Source organism: Podarcis melisellensis (genome assembly GCF_964234715.1).
Source record: "Podarcis melisellensis genome assembly, chromosome: 6".
Taxonomy (NCBI): Eukaryota; Metazoa; Chordata; class Lepidosauria; order Squamata; family Lacertidae; genus Podarcis; species Podarcis melisellensis.
This window is the reverse complement of record NC_138538.1, coordinates 52131845-52157606: the sequence shown is the minus strand read 5'-3', so window position 1 is coordinate 52157606 and position 25762 is coordinate 52131845. Positions and strand designations below refer to the sequence as shown.

At 43.0% G+C, this 25762-nt stretch overlaps 1 protein-coding gene across 1 annotated transcript in view; it reads right to left on the bottom strand.

The window, feature by feature from the left end:
• Positions 1 to 8497: 8497 nt before the first annotated feature.
• Positions 8498 to 25762, bottom strand: part of LOC309372158 (uncharacterized protein) — a 44358-nt gene continuing 27093 nt past the window's right edge. The window contains exons 17-31 of the mRNA XM_081915460.1: positions 24720 to 24964; positions 23066 to 23179; positions 21863 to 22006; positions 21315 to 21448; positions 20075 to 20281; positions 18099 to 18139; positions 17449 to 17573; positions 16377 to 16502; positions 15083 to 15180; positions 14222 to 14321; positions 13100 to 13143; positions 12568 to 12607; positions 11214 to 11322; positions 10722 to 10867; positions 8498 to 9175 (exon numbers count right to left, since the gene is read on the bottom strand). Coding sequence (XP_081771586.1) covers positions 9041 to 9175; positions 10722 to 10867; positions 11214 to 11322; positions 12568 to 12607; positions 13100 to 13143; positions 14222 to 14321; positions 15083 to 15180; positions 16377 to 16502; positions 17449 to 17573; positions 18099 to 18139; positions 20075 to 20281; positions 21315 to 21448; positions 21863 to 22006; positions 23066 to 23179; positions 24720 to 24964 — 1808 coding nt within the window. The 3' untranslated portion in view covers positions 8498 to 9040. The remainder of the gene's footprint in view (positions 9176 to 10721; positions 10868 to 11213; positions 11323 to 12567; positions 12608 to 13099; positions 13144 to 14221; positions 14322 to 15082; positions 15181 to 16376; positions 16503 to 17448; positions 17574 to 18098; positions 18140 to 20074; positions 20282 to 21314; positions 21449 to 21862; positions 22007 to 23065; positions 23180 to 24719; positions 24965 to 25762) is intronic.

Here is a 25762-nt window from a genome sequence, read left to right as displayed (position 1 = left end):
TCAACCCTGAGTGCTCACTGGAAGGACAGATTGTGAAGCTGAGGCTCCAGTACTTTGGCCACCTCATGAGAAGAGAAGACTCCCTGGAGAAGACCCTGATGTTGGGAAAGATGGAGGGCACAAGGAGAAGGGGGCAACAGAGGACGAGATGGTTGGATAGTGTTTTCGAGGTTACCAGCATGAGTTTGACCAAACTACGGGAGGCAGTGGAGGACAGAGGTGCCTGGCGTTCTCTGATCCATGGGGTCACGAAGAGTCGGACACGACTAAACGACTAAACAACAACAACAACAAATTCTATTTGGGACACACAAACACACAAAATGAACAAATTAAACATCAGGGGATATTACAGTAAGATGGCCAAGAAATAAATCATGTTAACAAAGGTAAAGGTAAAGGGACCCCTGACCATTAGGTCCAGTCGTGACCAACTCTGGGGTTGTGGCACTCATCTCGCTTTATTGGCCGAGGGAGCTGGCATACAGCTTCCAGGTCATGTGGCCAGCATGACTAAGCCACTTCTGGCGAACCAAAGGAGCGCACAGAAACGCCGTTTACCTTCCCGCCGGAATGGTACCTATTTATCTACTTGCACTTTGACATGCTTTTGAACTGCTAGGTTGCCAGGAGCAGGGACCGAGCAACGGGAGCTCACCCCGTTGTGGGGATTCGAACCACCAACCTTCTGATCAGCAAGTCCTAGGCTCTGTGGTTTAACCCACAGCGCCACCTGCATCCCAGCAACAAAGTATGCCCCCAAATATTCAGACCATTATACACATTCAACAGGAGGTGCTGTAGCTCCTTGTGGTGTGATACACTTTGACTACAATCCACAGGAAGCTAGGTGTATCTACATCCCATTGAAATCAGTGGGAGAGGAGACAGCTCTCTTCATTTCAGTAAGATTTAGGCATGACTCAATTGCACTCCCCTTGGATTCCAGTCCTCCCTCTGTAATCCAAGACTGACTGCAGCCACAGGCTGATGGTACAGCCTAGTAAGGCCTGCTCTCCTTTCAGACAATCATCCGCCTCATCAAATTAATGCTTACAAAGCACTTTGCAGCTTGCCCAAAGTTCTGGAAAGCCCCATCCCATTGGCCAAAGGTAAGACTGTTTGTTTGGGCCTATGTGGCTTAGCCAGCTTTGCTCCAGACTTTAGTCTCCCATTTTGATAGGCTCCTAAATGAAAATCCAATAATATTTTAAGCAGAATGAGTTCCCATGAAAGACATTTTAAATCCCTTGGCTCATCATACCTGTCGAGGAAGCAGAGAGATAGAGGGAGGAGGGGGGAAGAGAGTGGGAGGGAGATAAAAGCACCGCACTCTCTTCTCTTCCTAGAGGGGTAACTCTTCCTGTAACAGTAGTTTTACTCCTCTGAGCAGAATCCGCCCCTTTCCCATCTTGCCGATGGAGGACAGCGGCGGCTGCATCCCACTTAATAATGAACATGTAAATAGGACTATGTGCTTTTGAGTGGCATAACCCCTAAGTCAGGGAAGTTCTCCAAAGCAGCTACAGAAGGAATAAGACTTTATTCCCAGCAGTGAGAATAACTGATAGGGAACTGAATGAGAGCAGCTCATGCAAATGCTTTCCAAATTAAGCTCCATCTGAAGTTAGAAAGGACGGATGATAAACACCCTCAGCTTTAAAATGGCAAAATATGCTTTGCAGGCATGAAGCTGGAGCAGTAACAAAACAATCTGACATAATATTAACAGCAAAGCATTTCTTAGGCGCTGGGCTGCGGTTACCTAAAACTAAAGTCCATTAAAGAGCCCTAACTGTTATTTACACTTCTAAATCTTAAAACCATTAACAAAAGCCACTTAATTCAATTACTTTCCCAGGGCACCGCCATTATTACATTATCGGAGCAATGCTGGGTTACACACTCTGTGCGCGTGCAGGCGCCTCCTCCTCCTCCCTCCCGCTCCTTCCCTCCTCCCACCGCCCAGATCCTGCTTCCCCTTCTCTGCTGCTGTTGCGTCGAGCTAATGGGGTAAAGTGAAATGATGCCTGTCCCCATTGACAGGTTTATGAGAATTTAATAAAGCGTGGCATGGATAAAATGAGATATTACAAGGTCGCGCAAAGCTGATTGTCTCCGACACGTCAGCATTTTTATGCCCAGATATTGACAATTCCCAGCCTAATCAGGTTATTTGGCTGGAAATATGTTTTTTATTATTATTTTATTTTGTGTGCTGAAGGGGCTTCTGGGCTTTGCCCATCCTTACTGGGGCCTGGAAAGTTGGAGAAGGGCTGCACCTCAGCAGCAGAGAGCATGCTTTGTGTGTAGAAGAGGCAGCATCTCCTGGTAGGCCTGGGAATGTCTGCTGGGTAAAACCTTAGAAAGCCACGGTCAGTCAGTGCATACAAAACTGAGCAAGATGGACCAGTGGTCAGCCTCTAGCCCTCTCTATATTGTCCTTGAAACTCTCCACAGGCCACAGTTCCTCTTCAGCTAGGCCTACTTTGCAGCCTCCATCAGTGGTTGTGCCTGGCTGGAATATGTCCTTGAGCCTCTTGCTTGTCTGGATGGTGAACGCTTTAAATGTTGGGATGCAACTCAAGTTTGCATTGGAAGCTGATGTGCCTGCATAGAAACAAGTAGACAGGGGACCCTCCAAGTTTTCTAGACTGCTCTTTCTGACTGAACTTGTGCTGACCTTTCCTCAGGTGCTAGAATGATACTTCTAGGGTTGCTGACCTCATTTTTTCCTTCCTTCCTTTCTTCTTCATTCTTCCCTTGGAAGAGGTGACATCTTGCTGAGATACAAGAGTGAATACAGTTCAAGGTACCTTCCCCTTAATTAGATAGAACTAGGATATTTCATGTCAATTATGCATTTCCCATAATGAACATAGATTTCTTATTTTCCTAAACTCAGAGTCTTGGTGTGATTACACCCAGAGTCAAGTGTCCCCCTCCAAAAGGGATTCAATATTAAAATGCTCAGCAGAACAGAACTTAACTCTAAACTCCAACACATAAAATGTAAAACTCCAAAGGGGCATTGCTTATGTCCCAATCGCTGCTGCACCTGACATCCCTTAAGTGTCCAAGCAAACAGAGAAGTCTTTGCATGAAGCTGCAATGCCCAAGGTATTGGCATCACATGGGCATAGCCAAGGGGGGCAGCTGCCCCCCGAAATCAATACATATCAATACAAATATGAGGTTCTCCCCCCTAATGAAAGCCTGTCCCCCCTAACAAAACACCTGGCTACGCCCATGTGGTATGAGACTATTTTCTGTGCCTCAGTGCTATAATACTGTGGGAAATGAAGCTGGAACAAAGAGACGAGAGACGAGTTTCGGACAGGGATCTCTCCCAGCCCCACGTGGAGATACGTGGGACTTCCTGCATGCAAAGCAGATTACCACTGAGCTACTGCCTTTTCCTAAACTCACTCCAGCCTTAAAGTGCTTCAAGTGTGCCATCTATACATTTAAAGAAGGAATACTTGCACCTCTGTGTAATGCCAGTTTATAATAAAGCAATCTAGTCTTATATTCTCCCCACTCTTTTCATATATGCCAAATTCCCTGGGATGGAGACTTCCCCTCTTCCAAAAAATTTAAAATTAACACCCCCTGCTCCATTAACAACTTTTGTTCAGCCCTTCTTCAGCAGACAGCAATTCTGAAGTTTGGCAAGACTCGCTGCACAACCTTGTTTCATTTCAGAAACTCAAGTTCGCCCCCTAGTGATATAATTTGAGAAATAACTCAGTGTTTTCTGCACATGAATGAAAAAAGTCTGTTCCCTTCCCTCAGTGAGATGGCCATTCATATCTTTCAGCATCACACAGATATGCCTACAACGGTGTGTGTTTCAAGAGTGGGAATAACCATGTGAATATATTGCAGCCTCATCCTATGCTATAACATGCACTTCTTCCCTTGCCTTGCTTGCACTGGTGCATGGAGCCAATCTATATCCTTGCAGCAGCCTCATAAAGAATATCAATAAGAGCCATGCTGTAGACTAGCATCCTGCTTCTCATAATGGCCAATCAGATCCCCAGGAAACTTGCAAGTCGGACTTGAAGGAGAAAGTCCTCTTCTGCTGTTGCACCCCAGGATCTGTAGTTCAGTCTCAGACTGCTTCTTTAGCTTGGAGCATTAGTGCTGTTACCCCACCAGTGGGGAAAAGGTGCTGGAGCAATGCTATGCAATGGGCCTGGGGTGGGTGGGTGTTCAAATGGGTGGAATCACCAGCAGCACCTTTCAGTTTGCATTAGAGCCGAAGGTGGAAAGATATTGTAGCAAAGGACTGTTGGCAACAAGCAAACAATATAATCTGCTTCTGACCCCTTGCATCATCATTATTTATTTTGGATCAATGTATGCAAAGGATTAGATCTATGAAAACCATGTCATACACGCAAGGGGGTATGCTACCAGTATTTGCAGGTAAATCTATGAACTATATTGTATGGTAAGGTAAAGGACCCCTCACCATTAGGTCCAGTCGTGACCGACTCTCAGGTTGCGACACTCCTCTTGCTTTATTGGCCGAGGGAACCAGTGTACAGCTTCCAGGTCATGTGGCCAGCATGACTAAGCCACTTCTGGTTAACCAGAGTAGCGCACGGAAACACCATTTACCTTCCCGCTGGAGCAGTACCTATTTATCTACTTGCACTTTGACATGCTTTCGAACTGCTAGGGTGGCAGGAGCAGGGACCGAGCAACAGGAGCTCACCCCGTCACAGGGATTCGAACCGCCGACCTTCTGATTGGCAAGTCCTAGGCTCTGTGGTTTAACCACAGCGCCACCTGCATCCCATATTGTATGGTAGTCATGTGATAAGCAACATTATTATATAAGAAAACACATCAGTTCTATGCGTTAGCACGTAGAATTGATGGCAACAGTTTTACATGAGAAGAGTCTGAGCAGATCATTGTCTCTTATCACATTACCCAACTGTGTGAACTGGAAAGTGGCACATAAACCCACCTTTAAAAACCCCAAAATAAAATAAAATAAGAAATTGTTAAAAGTTATAAGAAATTGTTGGTCTCTAGACTTGATCTTTGATTGGGATCACTTGCTTTTTTGTTTTACTAATTAGCAGATCCCATACGGATCTCTTTTCCCCCATCCCTCCAGCTAATAGGAGCCAGAGGGCATTTTGATTGGGAAAATGCTTAAACTCCCTTTTGCAAAGCTCCACTCCCACATTTTTCAAAGCAGATGCCTGAGGCTAAATAGAAAGGGAGAGAAAGAGGGTGAAAAGATTCTAATCTTGCATCTCCAACATAACATCTAGTTTGGGCAAGTGCTGCCAAGTTGCGGGTGTTTCCAAGTGTCAGACTTGCTAGAATCACAGGCCTGGTGCCTGCAAAACACTCTGAGATGGTGTCAGCTCCTACGGCCAATAACAGCAAGCCCAAACAGGCCAGCATGGTCAACAGGTGTGGCAAAATGCCAGCTGCTCCAAACAAGCCAATAGTGTGGCAAGTCCCTGTGCTATAAAATCTTCTTCCTGTTGGTACTAAATCCTTAAAGGTGCTGCCACCTGGAAACACCTGGAAGGCAACCTTTCACATTAGAAAATTGATGTTTAGGACTTGAATGGATATATGCAGTATTTTGTGCTGAAGTACCAGCTATTCCATCGTTCCCTGGGGCCAAAGATATCAAAGTGGAGCTAAGCCGCTGAGAAAATGTTTAGGTGGCGTGGTGTTCTCAACAGGCCATAAGAGAAGCCCTTGCTAGATCAGACTAAAGGTCCCCCTGCTCCTGCTTCCAACAGCGGCCATCCCAATGCCTTTGGGAAGCCTTCTCCCATTGGTGCTCCCTGTGTGAGGCCAAAGCCCCCTTCCCAAAGCTGGTTAAGGGAGGCTTCAAGCTGGGAAGGAAGCACAAGACTCTGGCAGAGCCCTCCTGCCTCCTTTCCAAAGCTGAGCAAACACTTAGACTAACTAGACTTTGGGAAGGAGATGAAAAGGCACCTCCTTGGCACCTCTGCACCCTGTGCAGGGGAACCAGCGCTGCCGTAAAACCACCTCCGCTGGAGGTCACTCATGGCAAATTGTGGATCAGTTTCTTCTTCTCATAGAAATTATGCATCACTGTTGAAAATCTACTCAGAATGCATCCCAGAGATGGCAAAAGCAAGCCACTCTTGCATAGATTCCGCCAGCATTCTAGGAATCATATCATAATAGCCATCTCATCCTGAAAAAAATCTGCTTTCCGCATCTTTGTCTGCTTCACAATTAAAGCCTTTAAATTAGGTTCTCCTTTTCACTCATGCTTTATCTTGCCCAGCCCAAAGGGAAGTAGTCAAATTCTCCCTGGTTTAAAGGTTCAGAAGGGAGAGATAAGTAAGTATGTCTTGACTTGCAACATAATCAGCTCTTGCACCCGATCAGCCTTTTGGAATGTAAATGTATGCAAATCTTCGGCAATAAACCATCTCCGCCCCTATCTCTTGCTCTCTTTGGAAGGAGAAAGCAGGAGTAATCACAGTGCAGTGGTGCTGGGCTGAGCATTTCTGCTGATGAATGCAGCCAATAATAACATAGTTTTATGTATCATTAATTCTCTCTGCATTCAAAACAATAAATTTCTCTGAGTGCAGATAATGCAGTAATCACTCACAATTGCCAATAGAGTTATCGGCATTCAGCTGTGTAAAACAACGTCCAAAATGTGTTTCTTAGCCACTTAAACACACACACCCCAACTCTCACTCTTTAACATTCACATTAAATGCAAAGCTGCACAGAAGCCGAACTCAACGAGTCAGCGGCGGATCTTCAAATGGGGGCAAGCAAGGCAGACCACTTCATGTGTTCTCACATAACCACAAAATGGAAGCTTAGGGACTGCAAATCAGTCTATTCACTTGTTTATTGCATTGTATATGACACCAAGAATGGGTCCCTAAAATGTTGAAAAACACTGTAAGAAATCCCTACTGATTCTGATCTTTCTGGACAATTGTTCTTCCAGGCACACTCCCCAAACTGCCCATTGCTATTTTTAATCCTCACTTTTGTTCTGGTCAATGTTGCCGGACGATCACCAGCAAAATGTGCTGAGTGTCACTGTGCTCTCTCAATGGATAGTCCCTTTCACTTGTTATACATGTGAAGAGGGGTCTCTGTGACCAAGGTGCAATAGGTCCCCACGGTTACATGGCTTCCTTTGACACCACTGCTCACATGTTAGGCATGGACACCAGCAAAGGGAAAGCCAAGGCATGTAGGCTTCCCCTGGGCCTAGGACCCAGAGAAGTCAAGTTTTTTATTCCTGAGAGGTCTACATGCAGAGGCTTTCTCCCTGCAAGCATCCAAGTTTAATATGTTCATGGCAAGCAGTGAGGAAAGTTGTATAATCTCAGGGGTGGAGCCAGTGGTATATAATATGTGAAGGCAGGAGAAGAAGTGGAGCTGAATGGTTCAGCAACTGCACTCTTAATACAGTGGTACCTCGGGTTAAGTACTTAATTTGTTTCGGAGGTCCGTACTTAACCTGAAACTGTTCTTAACCTGAAGCACCACTTTAGCTAATGGGGCCTCCCGCTGCCGCTGCGCCACCGCTGCACGGTTTCTGTTCTCATCCTGAAGCAAAGTTCTTAACCCGAGGTACTATTTCTGGGTTAGCGGAGTCTGTAACCTGAAGCATATGTAACCCGAGGTACCACTGTAAACTACCATCTTATGTGCTCAATAAATGCCCCCCCCCCGCATAAGAAAATCCCTTCTTCTCTGACTTTTGACAATTTTTCATTCAATCTATGCAGGCCAAACCTCTTTCAAGACAATAAAGCTGTCATAGCTGCAAGCTAGATTGTTGTGTCATTTCGTAGAGAGCTGGATAATTCACATCCTAGAGAGCAGGTGGCAATTTGGCTCAAGCACTGCTCTAAATACTTGGAAGGCATCTAAGAAGCACCTTAAAATCTTGAAGATTTGGGATTCCACTCCCACCTCTGCTGCAGCCTTAGGTGCAAGTTACAATCTTGTAGTGTTACTTTGCCACTTCTAAAATGGAAATAAAACTGATTCAACACACAGGATTGTTGTGAAGGCAACACACAAAGTTTGTAGAGCATTTTAGACACTTAGTACTCAAGTTGTATGTCATTGTTCCTTCTACTTGATGGGAATAAAAAAGAGGGGCATCCGTAGAAGAGGTCTCCTCACGTATGTAGGGAAATGTTGACTTTGAATTTTTAAAAAGAAAAGAGGGGAGGGGAGGGTGGCAACAGGTCAATGAGAACTGAGCATGCTCAGTGGCCTGCATGTGCCATGAAATGTTGAGAGCAGTTCAGCAACAGTTGAAGAAGAGAGAGAGGGAAATAGCCAGAAAAAGTAAATGTGAAGGGAAGGAGGGAGGGAGGGAGGAACTAGCCTGTTCAAATCTCAGCCAGTTTGTAGAATGACTGAATAACAATAGAAACCATGGTATTTTTATATAAATTATTAAAACACTGAATAAACAGTTTCCCAGCATTACTATTTTTCAAACGTATATATTTATTCTTGCAATGAATAAAAAGTGAATTCATTTAAAACATTATTGTGTACTGACTTCATAACAGTTTTCTATTTTTTCTTAATTAATGGAGCCTAACCTTACAACAATTAGCATGGGAGAGGGCACAAAAAATTGAGGTTTGAAAGGAGTCCTCATTCTCTTAAAGGTTGAGAACCCCTGCGGTAGACAAGACTGAGCTAGATGGACTGATGATCTGCCCCAGTATAAGGCGACTTCCTGTGTTCATTTGTAGAGAGAAGGTGATGGTAAAAAGAGGGGGGAAATAATATTAGATACTGGATAAACTTATACCCTGTGAATGAATAGAATACAAAAGCAGTATGCAGCTAATCAAATCAGCCTACTATTGATCCCTCTTCAGTCAGTTGCAGAAGGTCAGGAAAAAATGTAATTCAAAGGGAATGCTGGAACCAAATGTACCGGTATGTTTTCTTGATAGTCCAGATTGCTTCCCTGAGACAACTACCTTCTTTAGAGGCTAATGATCTTCTGTGTTAGGGCTCACATGGCTTTCTCCAGTCTCCTTTGGTGGGACAGCATCTCCACCTCTTTCATGAAACGAAGGCATAATTCATCCTGCCATGGTAATGCCACACACTGAACTGCCACAGGGAGCCCCACAGCACCTTTCACAGCCTGCAAGAGATGTTCAAAGAGCAGAGTTACTGGGAATGCTTAGGCTCTGGGTCTCAAACTTTCTAGAGTGATGCACAGGCCTGTTTCCTCTGAAGTAAATCCCACTGACTTCAGTAGGGCTTACTTCCAAGTAAGCATGCATAATAAGGCAGAAAACTTACAGTCACAGACTTCACCCTCTGAAGACAAGCTGAGGTCAATCATCAAGCTTTGCCCATCTATCAAACGGTAAACTCCCTCTCTCTCTCTCCCTCTCTCTCTATCTCTATCTCTCTCTCTATCTCTCTCTATCTATCTCTCTATCTCTATCTCTATCATCTCTATCTCTATCTCTATCTCTATCTATCTCTCTATCTCTATCTCTATCATCTCTCTCTCTCTCTCTCTCTCTCTCTATCTCTATCTCTATCTCTATCTCTATCTCTATCTCTCTCTATCTCTCTCTATCTCTCTGCTGCCTTGGGGGCTATTGGCCAAAAGACATTTTTAAAAAGCTGCTATTGTGTGTCTGCATGGACAGGGAACATCAGGACAGCTCTCTGACATTGAACTGTAGTCAATGTTCAGGGTAAGCTGGGCTGTTAGCCAAATAATTCACCAGTGCTGCTATCCCCTGTCTTTTTCTTAAAGATGGATTCAGACAACCATTTGTGCCCTGATGGTCACTTAATATGCAATGAACAAGTTTTAAGGATTGCATTATTTGCCTAAAAATGTTGTAATTTGACCCCCCCCTTCATGTTACAAAATGAACACAGTCCTGAATGTTGCCGCTGTTAGACCTGCAACTCTTGTCTCAAGTCTCCTGTCATAAACTCTTTCTTCCTTTAAGAAAGAGGACAGAAGCAGTCAGTTGGGATCAGAGAGATGTTGCTATGATTCTCTATTTCTCATGTACAGTATTTCACCTAAAGTTGAAACAATTTTGCATCAAAACATTATACTGTACAGTCGTACCTCGGATCCCAAACGCCTTGGGAGTTGAACATTCCGGCTCCCACACAATAAAAAACTGGAAGTTGTTCTGGTTTTCGAATGTTCTTTTGGAAGCTGAATGTCCACCGGGGCTTCCACAGCTTCCAGTTGGCTGCAGGAGCTTCCTGCAGCCAATCAGAAGCCGTGCTTTGGAAGTCAAACATTTCGGAAGTCAAACGGACTTCCAGAACGTATTCTGTTAAACTTCCAAGGTAAAACTGTATAATGAATGTCCTTTTGCAATTGTTCCTTCTCCAGATATCCTCTGGGTATATACATTTGCTGTTTGGCATCATCATCTGACAGCCAATGATTGTGCAGTAGTAATAAACATGTGGCAGTATTTCACAGGTGACATGCAGTACTAGACAGTATTTCAAAGCGACATGTAGCAGTCACCATTTAACAACCGAGGTCCAGACAACATTACCTTAAATGAATGGCCACCCCTAGTAGTAGAATGTCATCCAAAATTTACAATTCATCAGCTTCAAAATAATATATATATATATATATCAGTCCATAGCCAAGAAGTAGTCAATGTATTTGAACCGCTTAAATCCAGACAGACCTCTTTCAGGCTCTTATCCCAGGGGTCACCAAAGTGTCCTCGGTGCTGTCCTAGCTCCTCTTCATCAGCCTCTGTAACGGTAGTGACTGGCACAACTCCAGCAGGAAAGTTCAAAAGATTGTACAGCATGGTATATGAGATGGCAGCTGGGGGAAAAGAATACGCAGAAGAAGCGGTCTGATGGAATCCAAGAAGTAATGACACATACACAGAGAGAAAACTATCTCTGACCTACAGCCTGAAGTGGTAACAGGTTAGCCACATTAGTGAAAATGAGGCCCAGTTTACAGACCCATCCCAAAAAATCAGGAATAGCTGCACTGCCTCAGTATTGGCTTATAATGGAGAATGGCAAAAACAGATTCTGGGCCTTACTGCAAGTCCAGTCCTATTTCAGAACTGTCCTATTTCTTGACAGATATTCAATAATCTTCATAAATTATTTTTTTTAAGTGATTGAAATATACATACTCTGTGAATAATGAGGCTTACCCAATAGTTTTGAGGGATATCTAAGATTAAAGGCAGGTCCCAGAACTGGACAGAGGACAACATCAAGCTTGCTTTTCTTCCACTGGTCAACAAACTTGTTACGATAAGCCTGAATGTGCAGTGCAAGAGCATGTTAGAGTTTAGGTGAGCAGTTAGAAAGAGTCTGGAAACTGCAGGGGTTGTTATCTGTTGAGAACAATACTGCCAGCATAATCCACCTTATTTCAAGTGACATTTCTCCAATGCATAGATATATCCATTAAGCTCCATACAATATCTCTATTGAAAGTGAATTAGTTTGGGTGCAGCTGTAAGAGGGAGGTGTCTGTAAGAGTCTCTCAGGTACCTTGGGCCTTGGTCATTTAAAATTTTACAGGTCATACTCCCTCCCAACCCGCTGGGTTGCTAAAGTGCAAATTTAAACCCTGATTAGATGTAGGTCTGTGAACCAGATTTGACTGAATTCTGAACCTATTTGGCCCAGTTTGCATCCTGTCCAAATTGGGGTGAAGCAGGTGCAAAATACTACCAGTCTGATTGGCTTGTCACAAATTGATTTGTAGAGATGTGTATAGATAGATCTGTAGTAGTAGTAGTAGTAGTAGTAGTAGTAGTAGTTGGGTTTCCCCAACCACTCTGGGTGGCTTCCAACAAAATATTAAAATACAATGGTCTGCTAAACAGTAAAAACATGTAGCTCAAAACAGTCTCTCAGAAAGCCAGACAGAGTGTCTCCAAAGTGTTGCAATTGTTAATTGCAACAACATATAAGGAGAACACAGAGATGCCAACTTCTCTGGAGGATTGAGAGGACCGGCTTGCCAGATGGCAAATGGGTGGGACCCCTTTCTCAACTCAGTGTCAGAAGACAAAGCCAGTGTCTGAAGTAGAGCTTTAGGGTTGACTATGATGTGACCTAGGGGAAGAAAGGTTGCAGGCTGGAAAAGAGAGCAAGCTGAAGGCTGATTTCTGTTTGAATCCAAAGCTGCAGCTATGAGAGGTCCTTTGGGGTGTTAGTGATATGAACCCTCCATTGTAGACTCAAGTTGTATATATGTGTAACTAAACCATATATCATAAAGACACCCCCGTCTCTGCTGTGCCTCATTCCTAAAGGAAACACAAACCCTGAGTAAGCACACTTGGAGCCCCTGGAATCTTGAACTGCATTAGATTGGGGTGGTACACAATAATATATTCACAGAGATGTGGGCACTACTCTTAAAACTGGTTGCAACCCTTGGAGTGAAATTTATATAGGACAGTTTCTGTATTAAAACTGATTTCTCAGCCCAGATTAAGCTTTGCTTTTTATTTGTCCTCCCACCACCACAAAAAAAATTAAAAATGTTACCATCACTTTGTCATTCAGCTCCCACAGGCAATTCACAGAACTGAAACATGTAAGACATAATAAACAGCTGATAATATTAAAATGACAGACAACTGTCACTGCAAGATCATAAGCATGAGCAAGATCATAAGTACCTAGACAAGACAAGTTTGGGGCTAGCCAAGACACCCTTATTGTACAGATTATCATTACCCCACATTCTAGAGCATCAAAGTTCTATTTAACATAACGAATGCCTTTTATTTTCAGACCTCACATCCAGCTCCAAAGGGTTCCTGATTTTCACAGTGTTATCTGGCAATGTTCATTCCTGGAATACCACAAGCAAGTGCTGCTGAATCTGAAGTCATACTAGCTCAAGGTTGCACAATACTGATAAGACTTTGAGTTAACTACAGCAGCAGGAAATCTAGTTCAGAAGGAGGTTGGGGAAATCAACCTCCCCGCCCCCCATCTTATGTAAGGCACCATCCCTTACATCGTGTGCAGGCCTCATTTATGTATGTTTGTCAGAATCTATTGCACCTCTTACCTTACTCCACACAGTGCATTGAGATGGCTGGCCAGTCTTGGAAACTAGAATATAAACAAAACTGGATCCATTAGGACTAGTAGATTCCCCCCCCCATATATATATATATATAGTTTGGGGGGGAATCCCAAAAGTAATATCTCTAATCTTGGAAACTGATGACATTAGAAATCTTTCTTTCTCGATCAACTTTAATATATGCAAATATACTAGCCAGAAGTTACTCTTGCTCATGGGCCATTGCAGTCCCATCTACCAGCGCTACAGATTTCTATAGGCTATCTGGCTCCAACAGCAGGTCTACCACCTCCTAAACTAAGCACAATGGAGGATAGAACTAGCGGTATCTGGCCTGGAATGAACAAACCAGGTGTCCACCTAGACTTCCCTTCATTTCAAAACTGCAGTTGGAACAGAGTCTTAACAGCCAGTTACTTGGTAGATCTGCTATTCTTATTTCTGTCCCAGCTGCTAAATGCTTCATTCCTCCTGTGTACTAGATTGACAAATCTGCTATCTTTCTTTTCTTGTGCCTACCATCAGAACCTCTGTCCCTTTAGTTTTACAATATTTCCCACCCCTCAATACCACCATGTCCTGAACTACAGTGATAAGAGTTGGCACGGTGATTGTTCCAGATAATAATGGAAGAAAGCAATTATTTATTAATAATAATAATTTAATTATTAATACAAAATTTGTTTACAAAAGTAAATAACCACCTAAAAGTGAATAGCCTCCTAAACCAGGTATTTGGCCCTCCAGATGTTGCTGAACCACAACTCCCATCATTCCTAGCTATTGACCATGGTTGCTAAGGGTGATGGGAATTGTAGGTCAGCAACAACTGGTGGGCTAAAGGTTCCCCACCCCCAATCTAAGTAAAATGGTCGGGCCCTACAATATCTCAGAATACATCAACTCTAAATAGCTTCTGTGGTCCCTCTAGTGGGAGAAATGCACATAAATGACGCACCCATTGTAGCTCATTTCTCATTTTACACACAACATTTTATAATAAGAACATTGTTCCAAAATGTTGTTCTGAAACTTCTCTCTGGAGCAGCAGCAGCAGCACGAGATTAGTAATATAAATGAAACCTAAAGAGGTCCAAGACTCACCCAGGGTTTGACAAACTTGGCCAAAACTTTCCTCACCAATTTTGGGATTCTAAGATGAGCCACTTGGGGTTTCAAGCATGGGTCGACTATATCTCTTTCACTGGAAGGCAACAGAGGAAGAAGGTGAGATAGGGCAATCCAGTTCTCTTTCACACAGAAAACATTGATTTCTCACAAAAATGTACTGCAGCATCATCATCATCATCAACACGATAAAGCATCAAACATTAAAAACTTCCCTAAACAGGGCTGCCTTCAGATGTCTTCTAAAAGTCAGATAGCTGTTTGATTAACATACAAAATTTGCTCTCCTGGGATGTGGTGACTACAGCCATTCAGTTAGATGGCATTCAAGGGGGGTTAGACAGATTCATGGAGGACTGGACTATCAAGTTGCTACTAGTCCAGATGGTTAAATGCAACTTCCACATTCAGAGACAAAATACAACTTGCTGAGGAACAGTGGAAGTGGGATATCACCCTCATGTTCTTCATTTGGGCTACCCAGACGCATTTGGCCGGTTCCTATGAAAACAGAATGCTGGGTTCAATGACCCTTTAATCTGATCTGACAGGATATTTCAAGGAATTTTCCCATGTTAAGAATGCAGTATTAATTGGCAAGTCCCTTTCCACAGTACTTTTGAACAGTAAGCTAATTTGACTTCTTCAGAGTTTGACTCTGAAGGTTGAGACGTACTATGCGGCAGGAAGTGACATCATTGGCTGCTCCTCCCTCAGGCAGTGAAATGTCTTGAACCAGCCATGCTTTGAATACCTGGACAGCATTATTTGATTAGGGTTCTTGTCCTCCTCTTTGCTCTTCTCTTGTAATGCCGTTTAAGAGTCACGGTTACTTACAACATAGCCAACAGAGTTGAGCCTCCATCAGCAAAAAGTCCTTTGATATAAAGTTCATCTATGGCATAGTCCACTGAAGGTGGGGTGAAGGGAACGAGCTGCAAAAAAAGGGTTGGTCACTGAGCAAGTATCAGGTGCCAATTCATTGACTCAAAGTCTTCTTTCACAAGCACATCCCAACTTTCTGCTCCAGACAGAGGTTAAGATTAATTCTTTCCCCATCTGCTGTTTGTCTACTCGGAATGCAGACACATGCACAGAACATCTTTCCTCCCCAAGACATACAAGATACAAGTTTTGAGCCAAATTTGTAGTGTGCAGTCCACCTCCACCACCTTCCCCTGCCACTAAGGGTGGAGCATCATAGAGCAGCAGAAGACTATGCATGGTGTGAAGAAAGTGGTAGAGAAAAGTGTTTCTTCCTCTCTCCTAAATCTAGAACCCATGCATGTCCAATGAAGCTGAATGTTGGAAGATTCAGGACGGACAAAGGAAAGTACTTATTTCGCACAGGGCATATTTAAACTATGGAATTCTTCTCCACAGGAGGCAGTGTTGGCCACCATCTTTGATTAGACAAATTCATGGATAATAAGGCTATGAATGGCAACCAGCCACAATTTCTCCCTATGTTCTCCCTCCACTCTTGAGGCAGTGTGCTTCTGAATACTGGTTTCTGGGAGTTGCAAGTGGGGAGGGTGTTCTTGTGCTTGGGTCCTGCATGTGGGCTTCCTATAAGCAACTGGTTAGCCCCTGTGAGAACAGGATGATGACTTGGTTGGAGGACTGCACTGCAAGATTCAGAGAAGTGCAAATTTCAAGGATGGCTGTGTTTCAGTTTATGTATTGCTGCAGAATTAGCTAAGTCCACCCATAAATAAATGCAAACTGAATTCATTCCTTAGGGTGACAATGCATTTACATTAAATGTCTTCTATTTCTTTTGGTCTTTCTTTCTCAATTAGCTATCCAAGTATGTGTGTAGTTAGGACCGGCACTGTAGAGAGCCAGGAGGGAATTAATTACCTCTGAAACGCTATTTACCCCAAAATGGAAGGCATCGTGAAGCTGACAAAGACCTTTTTTAGATTTTTCCAAAGTACCAACTTCCAATAAAATTGTATTCTGCAGGCTGAGAATTCTGTCCTCAGCGCTTAACAATAGCCATTTATAGACTGCTTCCAGAACTGAATTGAATGTGCTGTGTAAGTAGAGCCAACCATCTTACAATTAACTTTCTTTGTACTTGGCTACTTATATAAATGCAAAGGGCAACAGTCCCAAAGGTACACACCGTATGGCCAGCTTCTTGGAGAAGCTTCTTGGTTTCATGCACAGCCCGCCTCATACAGGGAGGGAGCAAAAAATAGCCATCAGTGTCATAATAGCCAATCCGAAGTGGCGTGGAACTAGAGTATACCTAGGAGAGAAGAGAGAGAACCTTCAGGTAATATCATCAATGGATAGATAGATTTGGAATCAATTTGTGGAAATCAGAATTGGTGGCAGGGGGAAATTGCTTTCGTACTGTACATTGAACTAGATATCTCAAAGATCACAGAGCTGCTACCAAAACCAGCAGTCGCATAAACAGTTAAACTAGAGCACTAGAGTAGAGTGTTGGTTTGGGATTGGGGAGATTCAGAATAGTCATGACACCATGAAGCTTATTGGGTTATCATGGGCTACTCACCATTTTTCAGCCCAGGGATGGGGAACCCTTTTCATCCTAATGTCACATTACTTTTTGGGAAATCTTCTGAGGCCACATACCAATGGTGTACAGAGCCAGAGCCAAAAGTGGGAGGAGCAACTAATGTGAACAGCAATGTCTGTACAAAGTAGAGTAGTTTCTACACTCACTCACACACTTCTCTCTATGCTTTATCCCAACAAGCAGTAAGTATTCTCAGAGTTCAAGGACACAAAAACCAAACCCTTAATTGTTATCAGGAATTGAAATTTATAGCAGAGCATATCCTTTAAATTGAAAGTTGTTATATAAAATTGCTTGGGCTTGCTTAACACTCATGGGCAAAGCTCCATTATTTGTTCAATGTATGAAAGAGCAGGATAATAATGCTATATTACGGAGCTATTTACTTTCAGTGTATGGAGAAGTTTTGGCGCAAAAGAGCAAAGCGGGGAATCAAGTTAATGCAGAACGAGTAAAATTAATAGTAGGGAAAGGGGGAGACAGTTCCTAATGCAACATGGGTTGCTACCAAGGCACTCTCTACAATGACTCTGGCAATGGCTACCAAATTCAGGAGCAGTGTTACAGCTACAGGAGCAATGGGGTTCTCTAAAAATCACCCAAAACATTCCCACACACTGAACAATTCACAATGTAATCTTTTATGTACCTCTTCATTGAAAAACACAGGCGGAACGAAGGGGTCCAGCTGGAACATGTCATCACATAAGAGAGCCTTCATGCACAGAGCTAGACTTTCCACATCCCTTGCCATTGGGCCCACTGTTCCTGGAACTTCAATTGAAAAGAGAAGGTGAACATGGTTGCACATCATGCACAACCCATAGGATATGGGGTTGTCAGATATGGAATGATGACCATCTAACAGAACGACAGAAGTGCATTTTAATCCCTAAACATTTTTTTTAAGTTTGCATTTTTTAAAGGCAAAGGGTGAATGAATGAGTGAACATACAACTGCACTAAATAAATGGGTGAAGAACCCAACTGAAGTATGGTGGGGAGAGAAAGTGAGAGCAGGTTCCGCTTTTAACTTGCTAGTCAAAAACAATATAAGTTTCAAGCTGGAATGATACCTGGGCCAGACACTGTTTAATTTTTACCCAACATACATCACTTGGAGGAGATCATATCCTCAACCCACCAATGTGATTGAAAGGTGTCTTTCAACTACATATTCAACCACAGCACCCACCCAATAATCATCTGCCATAGCACATACATGCACTTTTTGCATTCAATCAAAAGTGATCCTTCAGATCTTTCTGAATTTGGATAGAAAAGGAAGAGGTCCTTTACCTGTGAGTATTCCATCAATGGGGCCCCTTACTCCTAAATTGCTGTAGAACAGAGAAATGTCAGAACATGCAGCTGGGAAAAATGTAAATCTGATACATGGACAATTCTGCTGCCACCAGAACTACTGCCAGCTTCTTGGAGGATGGCCACCCAAACAACACATTATGTTCATTGCACGCTCAGACTGGCTACTTTTGTTGAAAGAAAAGCATTTGTGGAGCCCTAAGCCATATCAAGGCCCTGCCTTGGTTTCCTGTCGAAAATCGCCCCCCAGCTATTTGCCCCAAAGGTGCTATTTACCAGACATGAAAGCAATGCCATAAACCAACTTTCCCCATGATGGTGCCTTCCAGATGTTTTGGACTATAAATAACTCTCACGACCTAATGAAACCATCCGAGGTTTTATTCTGTGGTTAGTTGTGACAAGAAAGATACAAGAATAATAATGAAACAGAACCTAACCTCTTCAATGAGGGCAAAAAATGAAATCAGTTCACTATCACTGAATCAGATAGATTTCCCCAATTATTAATTGAATTTATATCCTGCCCTTCCTTCTGAAAGAAAGGATATACACAATAATTTACCAGAAGAAGTTTTCTTAGCAGCAAATTTATGCAAATAATGGAAAATTGTCTTTATGTAGGCTGCTGAGTCAATTAGTTCACACTCAGATAGGCGAAATCAATGTCCATTTGCCAAGCTTCCCCCAGCTGCATAAGTGGGTTGTTGCCCTGGGTGTGTGTTTAGTTTTTAAATATATCTGCTGGGTTGTTGTTGTTGTTGCACTTTTAACTGGTTTTAAGCTTTTTTTAATTGTGCATCACCTTGAGATGCTTGTGTGTAAGGTGATTAATAATAATGAACAACAACAACAATTATACTATAAGCTGAACTATGCACAGTAAATATTTTTAAAAGAGAAAGGATCTGTGGGATTTGAGAGAGGCTGGCATGTCTGATGAGTATTGCAATCAGCATAATATTCACATGCATTTGCTATGCTAAAACCACACCAGATAGAAATGGGAGTAATTTTATGGCTTTAAACCATGCTTAACCAGGATTCCTGGCTTAGCATGGCATCCAAATCAGGGATAATTATGTGTTTTGCTTACACAAACAACAACAGATAAGCCAAAACACACCTTAGCTTAACATCAAAGTTTGTTTGGAAGGAAAAATCCTATAACCCACAGTTTGGACATAACACACCTAATTAAGTCAGATATTATGTTGCAAACTGTCTAAAGATTTTGTGAATATAGCCATGTATACTGTTAGTCCTGCTATTGTTTAATGTAATCAATATAATTTGTGGGAATGGGAGAAGGATGAGTAACTTTTTGGAAAGATGGGTCTGCAAGGTTACCAGAATCAGGAAAAGCAAGTTCCAATGTCTAATAGTGATAAAGAAGAGATTGTTTAACATTAGATTAAAGGAAAGCCACATTCCTTGGGAGATAAGGCTGCACATGCCAATTTGCTTAGACCCTCAGAGCACCAGGATGAGAACAGAGATTATGATCTTTGAGTTATGTAGCCAGAAAAGGCTTTGCATTTAGATGGGGGTCTGAAAGATGCAAGGATCTTGCAATCTTTCCATGTCAATCTTGCAACACAGATCATATCTACAATTAAGACTGCACCACATAATCAAAAGACTGAGTTGATGGTATAAGAGTTGTGGCATCAGAACAAAATCTTCGAGTGAAGATCACTGCAACTGCCCAAGAAAGGTTCACCATGGTCCAGCTCCACCAACTCAAGTTCACAGTAAATATGGTTTACCACGCTTTTTAAACTGTGCCATCAAGTAGATCACTCCCCTAAGAAGTTCGAGAGCTACTCAGGAAGTCATTAATCATCTTTCCCAACGAGGTCTCCAATATTTATATTATGAGAGAGCATTTTCATGCTTCGTAGCAACGAATGCCATTCATTTGCACAGTAGGGGATATTATCAGTACATACCTCAGTCTGCCTGCTGTTGGCTTCAGCCCACAAAGACCACAGAAGCTAGAGGGTAGACGGATACTTCCACCCAAATCTGATCCAAATCCCAAGATGGACCCTCCTGCAGCTATTAGGGCACCTTCCCCTCCAGATGATCCACCAGGGCCTCTCTTATGATCACAAGGATTCACTGTCTGGCCAAAAGTAGAGTTGCTGCAGTCATAGCTACACGACGGTAGAAATACAGCAGTTACCCATTTGTTTGTTAGAAGGCAATCAATGCACTTGCTAAAAATAGATACCTGTTGAACTCACAATGGAACTGCAGATAAGTAGCATACAAAATACTATCACCCTGTATTGAACATGTGTCATCAACCAGACTATAATGGGCTGAAAACAGAGGGCAGGTACAAGCAGCCATATCTTGGCAACAAGTTTAGGCAGGCTCGGCCCACTGACAAGGCAGGGTGAGGCACTCACCTTGAGCCGCAGAAGCCTCAAACGGTGAAATAGGATATACCACCCTTGAATTTAGGCAATTTTTTTAATGCCCAAGCAACAGAACTGTGGTACTGGCCATATTCGAAAGAGCAAAAATACTCATAATACTAATTTAGCCTGGAATTTCCAAGAATGCATTCCACTGTAGAGCTACATTTTAAAATAGGCTACCAGGGCTGTTACCCAGGTGCTAGAATGGTTGGCAGATCCAAATAACGGCAGACTTCTGTACTGTATTTGCAAAGATAGTAGAATGGCCATTATAGGTTGTATTCAACTAACTTTTACTGTTAAGAGGAGACACATGGAAATTAAGGAACCTAAATTAGTCATGGTCATTAATCTCAATGGGTCTACTCTGAGTAAAAATTAGTTAAATGCAACCCATGTGTCTTTCTTCGCTAGAGGCCTCAGTGCAACTGCTCACCAGCTGCTCACCACCCAGATCCAGCTGCTCACCACCCAGAGCAGGCAGCACTGTGGGACTTTCTAGGGAACAATGGGAGTTGATGATGTTCCATCACTCTTGGAGGGAATTGAATGGCCAGCCTGGGTGCCCACAGTGTTCACATGGTACATATCAACCTATATCATACCCATCACTGGTAATGAATAATGTGCCTCAGGATCTGACATTTTGAGTCAGTGAAAAACTTTTACATGTATGATTTCATTTTGTTAAAAAGTCAGAGTGAATTGATTCAGTACACAAGGTTGACTTGCACCAGTACACAAAAAAGCATATGCAACTTACTTCAATAAGGATTGTGGGACATTGGTGATTACAAATGGATTTGCTCCCTGTCTTTTTAACACCTCGACCAGCACACTGTCCTCTTCTGCCAAGGCACCAAGTGACTGGACCAAGCCACATGTTGATAAATGACCCTAGAAGCAAAGGAGCTTGTTAAATGCCTGGGTGGTTGTGGCTGTTTTTCAAACTATTAGAGAAACAGTTCTAAAACAAAACTCTGAACTAGCTCTGTATTTTGATAACTATCCAACACCATAGCCTGCTTACGGGCATTTTCTGCTAGGTATTCTAACAAAGAATTCTGTGCAACTTGAAAGCATTCTTAATAATAACACACTTTGCACTGCCATCTCACTATACGCTGCAATATCAAATAGCTGGACGGTCAACAGTTTTATGTTCTGCTCTGTTTTGAAGTTCTAACCATAATCTTACAAAGCTTTCTTATATGAATCCCAGATTTGCTGCCCTGGGCGTTTAGTAGTTCTACTTTGGTCCATCTGCACCCAACTCTAGATAACCATTGTGACTCAGATAAATAGAATCACCTTATATGCAATGTGGTCCTTGATGCTGACAGGCACACCATACAGCAAGCCCCTTTCCTTCCGTTTCTTCAGCTCCTGGAGATGTTGCTCACATTCTGGAATAAAATGGCGCAGGCAGTTCACCTCCTGGTGAACTGCTAAAGCCTTTTCAGTGAAAAGCAAGGGGAACATGGTGGAGAATGAATTAGTAATAGATATGTGTCCCTTTGATACAGTGTTTTGCATTCTTCAAATATCTAAATCCAAATGAACTTCTCTGCTACATCAACCCTAAGCAAAACTAGGAGTGCAGGGGAAGCCAGACATTCTAACCAAGATACCTTTGGCGGGGCTGGGGACATAGTGTGTCTGTGGCCACACAAAAGCTTACTAGCCTGGAAGAAGCAAGAGATTCTTACAAATGAGCTACTGCATACTCTGATTCTACAAGAATGCATCCAACAACAGATTACCACTATTAATATTAAAATACTGAATCCTACACAGGACCAGCTCTACCATTAGGCAGAGTGAGGCAGCAGCCTTGGGCAGCAGATGCCAGAAGGTGGGGAGTGACACCAAGGATTCAAAACAGAGCTGGGTATGTCATGTGGCCTGCCTCATTCACTCTAAGCTACCTTGCAGCCTTTAGTAATAGTGGAGAAAGCTGTCCCGTGAGTGGTGTAACTAAGGTTCAGCTGCTGGTCCAGTTAGCTTCTGTATATGAAATTTGAGAGGGAAGAGGAAAGTGCCGTTCTTTCCTCAACCTCAGACAGCAAACTGTCTTGGACTGGCCCTGATCATACTCTTGTTGCTCCTATAACCCCCAACTTACTGAAGAGTAATGGATCTTAACTGTGGGAAATCCAGAGAGGGAGAGAGAAAGTGATCACGATCTGGCAAAACTATGCTTTAGACCTGAAAGTGCAGACTGAGACACCCAAGAGCCCAAGACCTAAACAAGTATTCCTAATTGTAAGAGGTGGTGTTGGGAATTTCAACTAAATTAGGAAAAACAAGTTTGTGCAAATTTACTGAAATAATCCTGATTGCATAGCGCAGGGCTATGTCCAAATATTTTGGCTACTGTGAATATGGACATTTTTGTCCTGGAGGGACCAATTAAATAAACTATGTATTGATTTATTTGAAATATTTCCATACTGCCAAATACATTTTAAAAGTATCAAAATGGTGAAGAACACAACATATCATTCTTCTCACCTTTTCCATGTAAGTGTAAAGGACGCTTTCTGGAGACAAGGACCCTTCCTTCAGCTTCTCCACTAGCTCTGCCAGAGGCAGAGAAAGGACATGAGCAGCTTGTACCCCAGGATTCTGTGGAGACAGCATACTGCATGGCAATTCTCATGAACTATGTGGAGTGGGGATGGGGAGCTGAGCCCTGGGACCTCTCTATCCAGCCCTCAGAACTCTCCTCCTCCTTAGGCCACACCCCTCTCCCAAGGCCACACCCCTCACTGGCACTGAGCAGCAATCTCCTCAAGTGCTCTTTCATGGCACTCATCTGTGCTTGAACTTTGACATATGACTTCTGCATGCATGCCTGGATAAAGACTGGAGAGATGTCGGGGGAGTGGGGTATATACACTTTTGATGTTTTGCATAGCTGGAGTGCAACCTACTATTAAAAAGGCAGGAATCCTATCCCTTGCTTTGTCTGCTCCCCAACTGCTTCTCCCAGCCTACCTTGGGCATGTTGTCTCTGGAAGGTTGCCCCTAGGGCAGTGTTTCGCAACCTTTTTCTGACGGTGGCCCCCTTCCAACCTTATTTTTTTGTCCCCTGTCCTACCAGTAGAAAGGTAGCTATTTTGTTTCTAAACAGAACATGTTTTATTTAATTTTTTTATAATTATATAACTTACATAATTTCACCTGTGGCCCCCTTGGGATATCCTGGGGGGCAGTGCCAGATTTACATATAAGCTAAACAAGCTATAGCTTAGCGCCCCACTCTCTTGGAGGGTCCCCAAAAAATTTTAAGGGAAAAAACCTGGATGTACATTTCCAAAATATAAGATAAAAAACAAATAAAATAAAACATGCATACAGCAACAGTGTTTTATGTCGTGTAGGCTCCTATGATGTAAGTAATGGGCCCCGCCTGCTCGCCAAAATATCACTGGTTTGCTCATTTCTATATCAAGGGTGCCTACATTCTGCATGGACTGGTTGCATGGCAACATGTGCAAATGGCATTAGATACCTATTAGGATCATAAATTACAATACAGTGGTACCTTGGGTTAAGTACTTAATTCGTTCCGGTGGTCCGTACTTAATCTGAAACTGTTCTTAACCTGAAGCACCACTTTAGCTAATGGGGCCTCCTTCTGCTGCCGCGCCACCGGAGCATGATTTCTGTTCTCATCCTGAAGCAAAGTTCTTACCCTGAAGCACTATTTCTGGCTTAGTGGTGTGTGTGACCTGAAGCGTATGTAACCCGAGGTACCACTGTATAGCATATATTCAACACAAAAAAACACTGACAATTTGTTGTTGACAAAGGACAGCTGGACCAGTAGCTATGGGTCTCATCAAACTTAAATCCGGCCCTGCTGGGGGGTCCCAAGGGGCCATATCCCTGCCCCCCCCCAGTTGAGAAACACTGCTGTAGGGAATGAAGTCTTTGGGCTAATAAGAGTTGCCCACTCCTTCTGTAGAGTTTTGTTAATGTCAAACATTTACCAGGCTTTCTATTTCAGTTGTTCCCAGACGACATCAATCCAAATCTGATCATACTAAAAATGTGATTGTTCACTGAAATTCTTTTCTTTGTCAAACAATTATTCCAACCTGTGTCACTATAACAGAAGTCTGCAGTGGGAATATCACACACATATGCAAGAGATGTATACCTGCTGTTTAAACACCTGAACAACTTTTTCCATTTGACCCAAGCCATGGTCTCTCTTCCTTCTTGCCTCTTGTATTTGTTTTTTGATCCTGTTCTGGCCCATCCATCTGAATGCCAAGAATGCTGCAGCTGTGCTGCTGGTCAGAGCAAGGACAATGTGAATGTCAATCTTAACCTGAGGCCATGACTGCTTCAACCATTCGTGGATCATAGTGGAAGCACTCTGCAACTTTCTAGAGTCAGATCAGCAGACAGTATTTGTGGGGTTCTGAAAAGACAGCACAAAAATAACATGAAAGCCAAATAATTCCATCAAGCTACTCTATATGCAGTGTTCTCCACTAGCTGCAGTTAATTTCATATATCCCGAAATGCACAGGAACACATTTACAGCCTTCACCTCAAGCGAATGCTGACAATGAATTTGGAGAGCAGGACTGGCCCAAGACATTTTCCTCCCTGAGGCAAAGGACAATATGACACCCCCCCCCCCCACAATTCCATGTACAGAAGCCAACTGCACCAGCAGGCAAACCCTATAGTTCTTTCAGTAGAGCATGAGACTTTCAACCTCAGGGTCGTAGGTTTAAACCCTATGATGGGCAATTCTATGATTCAAAATTGATGATGGCACAGTGGTGGACTTTGGGTTTTGAAACACCCATCCTGCCTCTCACCTTCTGTTCTAAGTCATTGCTGAAGCACCCCTGTGGTGCACTCTCGGCTCGGCTCTCAGTGTGGGTGAAACAGTCACCCACCCCTAAACCATAGCTGTCAACCTTCCCCATTTTTGTGGGAAATTCCCTTATTCCAGCCCCGTTTCCCGCTGCTATCCCGGATTGTAAGATATCCCATAGACTGTCCCTGGGACAGGTGAGGCTGCTGATCCTTTATTTTCGAGGCTGCTGATCCCTTATTTTCAAATCTGAAAGTTGACAGCTATGCCCTAAACCTGCCTCTGGATGGAGCTGAATCCTCCTTTGCACCTGAGACAGCAAGCATGTGGCAACAGAAGGAAATGGCTGGGGAATTCAAGAATGGCTG